The 10,783-nt window shown below is 45.2% G+C and overlaps 2 protein-coding genes across 2 annotated transcripts; both read right to left on the bottom strand.

Moving 5' to 3' along the window:
* Positions 1-1,311: 1,311 nt before the first annotated feature.
* LOC125506185 (germin-like protein 3-7) lies at positions 1,312-2,262 on the bottom strand. The gene has a single exon (XM_048671049.1). It carries the CDS (start codon positions 2,178-2,180, stop codon positions 1,488-1,490), a length of 693 nt encoding a protein of 230 aa, XP_048527006.1. The 5' UTR covers positions 2,181-2,262; the 3' UTR covers positions 1,312-1,487.
* Positions 2,263-3,818: 1,556 nt separating this feature from the next.
* On the bottom strand, positions 3,819-9,320 carry LOC125511035 (exocyst complex component EXO84B-like). Its single transcript, XM_048676317.1, has 7 exons — positions 8,867-9,320; positions 7,932-8,029; positions 6,141-7,182; positions 5,416-5,925; positions 4,594-4,782; positions 4,393-4,526; positions 3,819-4,250 (listed from the first exon to the last, which is right to left on the bottom strand). The coding sequence occupies exons 1-7, from the start codon at positions 9,062-9,064 to the stop codon at positions 4,088-4,090; spliced, it is 2,334 nt and encodes a 777-aa protein (XP_048532274.1). The 5' UTR covers positions 9,065-9,320; the 3' UTR covers positions 3,819-4,087.
* Positions 9,321-10,783: the final 1,463 nt, after the last annotated feature.

Raw genomic sequence — 10,783 nt, 5'->3', positions numbered from 1 at the left:
CATATTCATGCTACTGAACTCGCTCATGTACTCGTCATCATCGTCAGAGGTCTCGTTGCTGTTGGGCCACGACGGCATGGTCGCGGCATCGCCGGAGTGCGAGAAGAAGAAGAGGAGCAGTGGAGAGCAGAGGAGCAGAGTGAGTCGGGGGAGAGTGAGGTGGTGAGGACGAGGAGCGAGCCGGTCGGCTAGGTTATGCCTGGTCCGACCGGGCCCGACCGACCCGCGCGGCTAACGGGCGGCAGGCAAGCGCCGTTAGCCGTTAGCGCGGCCGCCGTCCTGACCGGTGGGCCGGGTCTGTCAGAAAGTCGTTTAAAACGTTTCAAACGGTCATCAACGCGATGTGGTAGTTTTTTGTCACAAAATCAGCGCTAAACTGGAGTTTTTGGTCAGTTTTCAAAATATGGTAGTTCTGTGGGACGAATACGTGAAATGTGGTAGTTTTTTGTCAATTACTCCTTCTAGACGCACGGCTCATCGGAGATTCGACGACGACTCTGGTCTGCAGCAGCAGCATCGCTTCAAAGGACAGGACACCAAGAACAATGAGTCGTTCACGGATCTGAATATGCATTTTTGCTACTCTGAATAAATAATGCAATTTTGTTCTCATAATCTCAAGTCCAAACGCCAAACTTGTTCTTACCCTCATTCTTGTCTAAAATGTATATGCTCAAGTCAACGCCACGTGGCCCTGACATGTGGGGACATGCTGTAAAATCAAATGTTTGACGTAAAATGCTGTAAAAATATGATATAGACTTGCTTGATCTAAACACTCCTACATTTATTTACGGATGGGGTACAATACAAACTTATTATTATTCCCTACGTCCCGTTTTACGTGTCTCGCACGTGGAGTACACCTGATATTTGCAAGAAAGTCCTTGTACTTTCAAACCTCTAAAAAAGGCCCTCATCTTCTTCCTTCCTCTGAAGCAAGAGGTAAAAGTTTGGTTTTAAAATGAACCGAATTTGAATTTAAATTTTTTGAACTTATTTTTCCTTCTAAACCTGCGGATTGCTTATTTAAATCTTGCATGTTTCTGCAGTAGTGGATATCATTGACTAAGACGGAAGACTGAGACGTCTTCAACCTCCTATCTTCTAAAATTCAGGCTTCAGCGTCTTCTTCATCACAGCAAGAGCCACATGGCTAGATCTCCTGGATGACCTTTTGGCTTAGCTATTGGCAGTGTTTGCTTATCGCTCTTGGTTTATGTTTCTTAGTTCCGGCCTGCGTGCCGAGGTTGTGGCCTGTGAGCCCTGGAATGCTGTCTGGTGGCTTTATTTATAAAATCAGGCTGATGCTTTTCGTTGAAAAAAAACCTTAAATTTTATTGGCGCATTTAATATCCAATCAAAATTACATGAAACAGTGAACAACTTTAGGTGTCGTATTTACTGGTGTACAGTGTATATGTGTAACAATAAACCAATCAAGCTAACAACAGGCAGCTTCGACCGTGAAGCTCGTGCGTCGTTTTTTAAGTCCGGAACTTGGACTTGAGGAGCTTGATGATCTCGCCGTCGACCTGGAAGCTCTTGGAGAGGACGGCATCGGGGATCTCCGGGTCGGCGCCGAAGAGCGACGGCGCGGCAAGGACAACTCCGGGGAGCTGGCTGTTGAACACAGTGACGGCCCTGGCGGCCTCCTTGCCGGTGTTGAACTGGAAGTGCACCATGCCGCGCGGGATGACGAAGCTCTCGCCCTCCCGCACCACCTTGGAGTAGAAGGTGCCGGCGGTGCTGACGAACCCGACGAGCATCTGGCCGGTGACGACGTGCACGAGCTCGGCGGCGCGCGGGTGGCTGTGGAGCGGGTTGACGCCGCCGGGGGCGAGGTCGACGCGGTTGATGGAGACGCCGAGCGTGTTGAGCCCCGGGAAGGCCGCCACGTTGCCGGACGTGACGCTGGACCCGAACGGGCTCTCGGCCGCGTCGGCGGCGCCCGAGCGCGCCAGCCCCGCGAAGAAGAAGTCGTCGGAGACCACCGCCGACGCCGGCTTGCACGGGAACCCCGGGTACGATGGATGGTCGGCCGAGCCGTTGGTGGCCGCCGCCACGCAAAAGTCCTGCACCGGCTCCGGGTCTGCCGCGCACGCCGAGACGAGCGCGGCGACGGCCACGATCAACAGGAGCACCGGCGACGGCATGATCGAGACTCTGGAGCGCGCCATTGCCGACGAGATTTTTTTTTAAAAAAAAGAGCCGATGAGATTGTTGGCGCGTACGTGTTGTGGTACTGTGGTGTGGATGATCGGGGATGGGTGTATATATAACACGGGAGAGAAGAGTTGGGATGAAGGGAGGGAACAAATGTCAAAGGGGTTGAAGGGTTCAAAAGCTCACTAAAGTATCCCTTCATTTCGTACCGAGACGTGGACATGTCTTGTTGGAAGTTTCCGTGCATCGTCATCGGTAACTAATCGGGGACACACGCCATGACCAACGAAAATTCCCATTTTTTTGTGTTTTCTACAAAAATAAAAAATACACAAAGTTTTGCAAACAAAGCTTTACGTTTGGTGCAATTACATGAATTTTTGTGCCTCGTGAAAAAATAACAAATTCGGTGCAGTAAAGTGGTTTGCTCGTAGGCACAATTTTTTATCACTTGTTGAAGAACATGAACTAACACATTTTCACACGCAAATGTAATTGACATACTTGTTTCAAGATTTTTTTGAAATTTTAAAGTATATGTCTTCGGATTTTATTTTTTTCTAAACTAATTGGTGCAAAGTCCAACCGGGAGCACGGAATCCACGCACGCGTTATCGACGCCTTTTTTGCCACGGTCGCCCTGGCTAATTTGTTAGCTGCGGTTGGTGTTTGGCGCCAATCATCTAGATTCTTTTTTGCAAGACGCTTTCAAATCCTAGTGCTTTGGCGACTGGAGACTGGTCGCGTGTTCATCATCGCCATCAGTGACGAACAACAGTGGCTTGACGTGCGAGCCAGGGTGACGAAGATTTTTGGTTGGTGGAGAGCGGAGGAGACCCGGTCGGCCAAAGAGGTTTCTTGTCTCTTCTCCAATTGATTGGAAGGTGAACTGAACCACGCGCACTCATGTCATGAAGTGCTCACCACATACACAAGCATGCCGGGTTTTTTTTCTTGTTGGCGGGAACACAAGCATACCGTTGAAGTGTCCAACCTTCTCTTTTGGTTCTACTGATTAGTGCACGAAACTGAATGCCACAGTTTTAAAAACCAGATCACTGGGGTCCTCCGTTCAGGTTTTCACCGACCGGACCGCCGGTTTGGTGGCTGGTTTTTTAAGCCATAAATAAGAACTTTTCTTTTTCTTTAATAACATAGTACAAACACACAACGCATATCTACGCACATACACTTAACCCTATGAACACATATAAGCACTCTACCCGAGCACCTCCGAGAAACTAAGTCGGTACATCATCTTAAGATTGACGATGTCATCATAGATGCTTTCATAGTCGATAAGAACGTCTGCTCCCACTGAATGCACAACACTGGAAGGCCTAGAATAGATCCAAGAAAATGAAGGCATATAATAAATCCAGAAAAATGCGAGCACCGGTGTCTAGTCTAAGACACTATCTTCCTAATCATCCTACCACAAGTTGGTCCGCATGAGATGTATCAAATATGCGAAGTTTTGATAGCTTGACAAGAAAATAGGCTAGGAAATTGAGCCGAGTAGGCCTGTTTTCCAGTCCATGCTGAATATACAAACTTTAACTCTCTTTTCCTCAGAAAATGAAAACCTCTCTTTCGCTGCAGAAAAAGAAAACTTGGCTCTCTTTTTGCGAAAAATATACAAACCTTAGCTCTGAACATTTGAACGATTGATGATTCAACAGAGGAACATATATTTTCCTCTTCTTATGCGATTCCAATGCAAATTATTTCTTTATCTATACTATACAGTCTATATACTCTATACTCACTGGGCTACAATCACAACTAGCTAGCTGCACAACAGATCACAGACCGGACACAGATACAGCAGAGAATGGATATATACAGATAAAGAGGAACACGTACTGCTTACACACGTACACCTATACTGCAAGGACCTGTATACTGAAGATGATGCGAGCTAGGAGCTGCCGTGGGACCTGGCCGACGACACAGACTGCGCCGAGACAGAGGCCGTCGGGCTGTGCACCTCCCTCTCCGAGTTGCCGGCCCGGGCCTTCCCGCTGATCCTGCTGATGTTGTCCTGCGCGATTTCAATGAACCAGTCGTCGCTCGGAAGCGCGCTGCAGCAGAGATTGGCAATGCTGCTATGTCAGATTCAGACACAAGTGCTAGTATCTCAAATTTAACTGGCTTGAACAGATTGTATTAGACACTGGGTCACTGGGATGGAATGTTGAAGTTGGATAAACAGTTAAAATTTACCTATCAGGATCCAATCCAGTAGCAGAGAATGCTGCCATCGCTCTATCGATTATGTTCAGTATGACAGTGTGCACGTGCCGGGACAAGAACCGGCCTTGCCCGAAAAGGATGACAAACTGCATGTCCAGGTAGAACTGGGAAAGAAAAATGTTTAAAAAAAATGGTACTAGCGTAATATTATGAGGCACAAAAGGAGCTTACCTGCTGAAGTCCAAGGGGGCCAAGGGCTCTTGGCCCCTCTTCGATTTCCTCCCAGAAGCTCTGGTCATCCGAGAGCCACAGTATGACTGTTTCAGTCAGCCGCATCATCAGCAACGTAGCAAACCTTTCCCTGCCAACAAACATCTCTGCGGCGATGCTCGCCATCCTGTTCAGTTTTGTGTATAATTCCTGCAATGTGGACTGCAGATGAGATACCGCAGAAGGAAATACTAGACGAGGTGCAGCTGACCACTCAAGCCTCATGACTTGTTATCTGAAATCTGGCAAAACACTACTCTACCCAATTCCAAACACTTTCAAATGGCTAGCATTTCTGTAAGTCATTAAGGTAACAAATTTTCTCGAGATTCATCTTTCCTTCCAAAGATATTTGTAAAACAGACGGATAAGCAGCTCACCAAAACAGAACTAGAAGTAATATTTTGCCTTGATAAATTTCAAATATGATTTGTTTACAATTAGGTTGTTTATCCTAACATAAGGCTAAACACACAATAAAAATGTAACATCTAGGACTAGATACAATGCGTTTACTATATATACAAGCACAGAAAGTATCACTGGATCACAGATTCATGCATAATAGACTTATTCACCGTACAACTATCATTAAGAGTCAAACCGCCACTAAAATCTATCAAGAATCAACATTCTATGGAAGGTGGTCTTGCCAAAAATAAAATTCAACAGAAGATACAATAGCCAGCATGACGACACTTACCATGGTGGACCATGTTCTTCAAACTAATATTAAACCTAAGGTTTATCGATCAAGTTTTTAAGGGCAGAAACTTGTAGTACCTGAAAAATTAGAGATGGAACCCATTCTGTCTCTTCAGCATTATTGTCCATATTGATGTACATTTCTGCACTGAGATGGGTGTCACCTTCTTCTGTGAATATAAGATCAAGAGCATGCTGCCTGCAGAAACTATCTCTAAGTTTATCCACCATATGTTGCAGCTTCCTTTTCCATTCACGTTGCTCTGCACGGTTTTGCTTGTCTGGACCCCTTATACGCATACTACCCATGCTGGCCTGGTTTACAGATGAGAGCTTCATAGCTGCTCTAGGTAACAACTCCTCAGCAAGTAAGGATGCATTGGCTAACAATGCTAATTGCTGCTCCTCAGTCTCTGCCATGCGAATAATCTTATTTCCTAAACCTTCCAAATTTGCTTCATCATCCATTGAGCCTGGCAGTGCACTCACGAGCAAATCGACATATGTACTGAATATTTTCAGAAGCCCATCCATTGTAGAACCACCCAACTGCAAGCTAAGCAGTGGCCCAACATCCTCAAAGAAATCCTGCAAAAAATACCATTAATTATCATCGCATATGAATTCTACAAAAACAGAGCACAGTAATTATATTGTAAAAGAATTATTAAATCATATTAATAGTGTCTCTCGAAGCAAAACATAATAATTAATCAGCTGCCATATGCTTAAAGGGCGGGACAAAGATACCCCAATTAATGTAGCTTGAAAGTTGAATCATCTGACAATAAATAGATAGTTACCTGAACCATTGAATTGAACCGATGGGCACTGCTCGAGAGCTTCGGCTGGAGTGCCAAATTACCAGCAGATGCTCTAGCAAATGTTCTTATACCAGTTGGAGGATAGATTAGTGCCCAGTCATCAGCTGCCGCTAATGCAGAAGTACTCTCTTCGATTCTCCTCAAATTGGAATCTAATGCTTGCTCAACACAGGGTCTGAACTGTTTCAACAGAACTGCTGAAAGTGACAGACCACGAGCTTCTAACAAGGAGGTATAACCAAGTGCTATCTGAACGCACTCGGCAGCAGCTCTTAAGCCCCCAGCAGCTGCACAAGAGCCTAAAGCATGCCTCTTTACAAGCAAGGTAAACTCCATTGCCTGCTTAGTAGCCCAAGTAACTAGTTCAGAGGCATAAGATGGTTCATTACCAAACACTTCCATAGAGTCACTGAGAGCATTAGCTATGACAGAGAAAACTTGCTTTGCAAGAGACGCGGTGTAAGCCACACTATGTCCTGTGCTAGACGGACGTGTTGTTTGTATTTTGGACTGAAGCCTTTGGTTATGTGCACTGAGCAACAAACTATGAGCACGAGGTCCATCACCAAGTCGCTTGAGAGCAGAAGCTGCAGCACGAAGTTCAATGCCACAAGTAGAAGACTGGCAGGCAGCTTCAGCAAGCTGATCTGACAACTTTTGACGATTATCAGAGATAATCTCCTTCAAAGCAACAATGTCAGCTGTGGCAAGAGTCTGTTGCTTTTCTGCATCAACAGCAATTCTTTCTGCTTCATCCAGGGCATCCAGTGCTTCATCCACTCTTCTCTCAGCTAGCAAAACATCAAGCTTGTCGGGAAAATCTATATGCCATTTCTGTATTTCTGAAAGCTCCTGGTATTCAACAGTGGAGATGTTCTCTTCTGCGGAATCTTCAGGTCCCATAATCAAGGAATCAATCTGAATCCCTTCGGATAAACCATGAATTAGAGCTGACTCTGTATTTAGCAGATTTCTGATAGATAGCAGCTCCCTTTCAAGTTCAGATATCTCCTTTGATGTTCTGATAACCAGGAGAGTAGTTTTCAGACATTGTTTTTCAAAGTCATGGGTAGTAGGAAGGAAGAACACGGAAGTTGGGAGGTGACAGAATAGCAATAATAAGAAATTTCTCAAGTGTAAAAATATAATGCATGCCATATAAATTCATGATTTATGAATAGGATGTTGCCGTAAATGGACAAGAAAATAAGAAACACCATCCACTCAGAACAATAGAAGAACTGCTATTAAGAAATTGCTGGCTTCATGTCGTTCCCAAATATTCATTGGAAACATGGAATGTGGTTCTTTCATCCAAGAAGTTCTGTTAGGCATATAGTTGTATTGACCGTGCAGAACTTGAGAGACTATTAGCAGCAGGATATGCTAGGGCACAAACCATTTCAGAGAAATGGAAATAGGAGGAGGGGGGTAATTTATCAGGCACAATACTCCGCATTCCAGGAAGATACTCTGTTGGTTGAGATTAAATATCAACAGTTGACTTCACGCATGACAAATAGAACATACTTCCTCCGTTTCAGTTTACAAGTCATGCGCGTATACCTAGGTTGCCAATTTTATCACCCTAATATAAACTATAGAACACAAAAATTATACTGTTTGAAAATAGAACATTTCAAGTTTATATTGTATATTTTTTGTAATATATGACTTGTATTAGGTTGGTCAAATTGACGACCTAGGGGTACGCGCACGCCCTGTAAACTGAGAGAGAGGGAGTAATTAAGTGTATACACTTGAACGCACCTGATGAATGCAGCATAGTTAGCATATACACTTGTGCGCATCTCTTCAGCAGAAGCCTTCTTTAGATCTTGCAGATAGGAACACAGGTGCCTTATTTCCTGGCACAAATTATGAAAACATGAGGCATGGTTCATTTTCCAAAGCGTTTGGTGAACAATAATAGACATCAAAGCGCCACCACTAGAAATGGCCGTAAGAAGCACATGTGCATGACATGGTGCAGTTGCAAGAGTAGAACATTCCATAGTCCATACGTTAGTCCAGCAACAAAGTGTTCATTCACAAAACCTGATGTTACCTAAGAATCAAGATTGTTCACTAAACTTATGGGAGGAGTCGATCAGATAACCCAGTAACGGGGGAATCATAAACTGTCATTTGTTTCCGAGGTCTACCTTCAGTTGACCAAAAACATCCAACATCCAAATTTGGCTGCGTTAAGAAAGTACTACAGTATCTGTTAAGCATCCAACAGTGGCCCCAACCCATAACAATAGCCAATAGGTACAGGATCCTAACGCGTGATAGAAACAGAGTTTCTCACAGAACAGCTGCAGAATCGAAAGGTAACGCATAATAATTAGGTAAGAAGTTGCATTCCCTTTTCCATTTTTAGCCAGGCAGGGCTAACCGTCAGCTCCAAACCAACACACGTGCCCGCCCGCGGATTACCCCATGAGGAGCAGCACGGCATCCCTCTCTGCTTCGGTGGTGCCTCCTCCAAAGCTGCTCCACTAGGGCACTAAACCAAGAAAAAAAACTCGTCTCCCCCCTGGATCATGTCCTGCACAACGCAGCGGCAGCGCGATCGATGGCGATTTCTACCAGGAGGAACTCGCATCGACAGATAAGAAAGTACTACTACTATCTCGCGGAACACGGAAGAAAAAACTTCCCGGCGGGCGGTCTCTCCCATGAGGCACTGACTCGCTCACCTTCTCGGTCATGGTCTGGCACTTGGACTGCACGTACGAGTCGGGGTCGAACTTGTCGGTCTTGAAGATCTTGAGCTTGTCGGCGAGCTGCACCCCGGCGCCGACGCCGACGCCGCCCGCCGCCGCGGCGCCCGCCGGGAGCACGCCGGAGTGGCCGGCGGGGCGCGACCGCGACGACCTGGCGGCGCCCGACGCCATCAGAGGCCGGCCGTCGGGAGCTCAGCGACCCCTGGCGCGGGCGAAGAACGACGGGGCTCCCTCCCTCCCCGCGGGATCCAGAAGGTTCTAGAAGCGGGGACGGCGCGGCGGCCGCGTGTCTTTGATTCCTGCGACACACACACGAGGGGCTGGTTCGTTGGTCCGGGATTTTGGATTTTCTCGCTCGAGGTTTTTAGGCAGGGGAATGGCTTTGGGAATGGAGACCGGACAGCTGTGTGCCACAGGGGGAATGAAACTTGCGTGGGCAACTTGGCCGTTGTGTTCTCCGCGTGATCTTGAGAAACCTCCAATTAGGACCCACTGTTGAACGGGAAACCAGGGTTTATAAATGAAAAAGAAAATGGGAGTTTTTTTAACACAAATGATAAGTGCCACACGTCAGGTGCATGGCACTCCAGCTCTGTCGTTTTCGATGGCAATTTCAGCCACGCAAGGATGACAAATTTCCAGTGACACGGTGCAAGTTTCTATAAAAAAAACTAAAACACAAAAGTTGCTATGCTTGGCAAATAAACTTGCCATCCTCATGTCACTAAACTTGGCGTCGAAAACGTTCAGAAATGTCATGTGCTCGTATCTGACGCCAGTATAATCCTTTTTAAAAGGAAATGAGAGCTTTTTTTGGAACAAAAGATAAATGAAGTTGAGGGGGCCAACTTCCATCGATTTGTGGCACGCACTCACATCAGACCAGAATAATCTGTCTGAAGCCAGACTTCAGAAAGTTTGACCGTATTTATATAAAAATATATCAACATCTATAATACTAAAGTTATGCAATTTAAAAATTAAATTCATGACACACAAGATATTGATTTCATATTGTGAATGTTGATTTTTTTTCTTTATAAAATTGGTTAAACTTTATGAAGTTTTACTTCAGACAGATCTATATGCGAAGTAAAAAAGACTATAGGGAATATAAATCTGTTGCGCCTAATCTCTCCATGTAACACCCTTATGAAACTCACATTTCTCTGTCCAAAAGGGGTACCAAACAGGTTGTAGTATCTTCAACTGCCCATGACCTCTGTTTCAAGCAACTCTTCCTTCTTCTTTTGGCGGAGGTAAGTTATGCTTGTAAATCTAATGTTGTTTCGAGAGCCACGACATCGTTCAATATATGCTCCACAAAAGAATGTTGTAGAATGATATTCATTAATGGTCCTTACCCCTTGCTATTTGACATTCTAATAACCCTGGGTAAATTAAAATTGTACATTATTACTGAGTTTGTGAAAGCAAACCAGTTCCTTCTTTGTTGCGTGCTGATGGCCACTATGGCAATGGTATCTATTGTTACGTTTCCCTTCTTTCTTGTAGTAATAATGTTGCCATGTGCATTGATAGTACCTGCCAATGTTGTGATGTTGCAGCTGACAGACTGATGAAATTAGAGGTGGAAATAGACGTCCCAAAACTAATTGTTGAGCTCAACTGTAAAGCGATGATAATTTGCCAAGAACCTCTTTCTAGTTGGGCCACTTATTCAAGAAGCTAAGGAAGGTTGTTGCAATGTAGAGGCGAAGCTATGTGTTGAGTTGAAGGTGTGCCCCCCCCCTCATATCCATCTTTGCCCTCCCTCCCCGGATAGATTTTATCTAGCTCTGCCACTGCTAAAATTGGTAGCCACTTATTTTTCACTTGTCTTTTTGCTCGTTTAGTTTGGTTTTTTTGGTTTGACTCTGGGTGCTTCGT

This window comes from Triticum urartu, chromosome 5, assembly GCF_003073215.2.
Source record: "Triticum urartu cultivar G1812 chromosome 5, Tu2.1, whole genome shotgun sequence".
NCBI lineage: Eukaryota > Viridiplantae > Streptophyta > Magnoliopsida > Poales > Poaceae > Triticum > Triticum urartu.
This window is presented reverse-complemented; position numbering and strand designations above follow the sequence as displayed.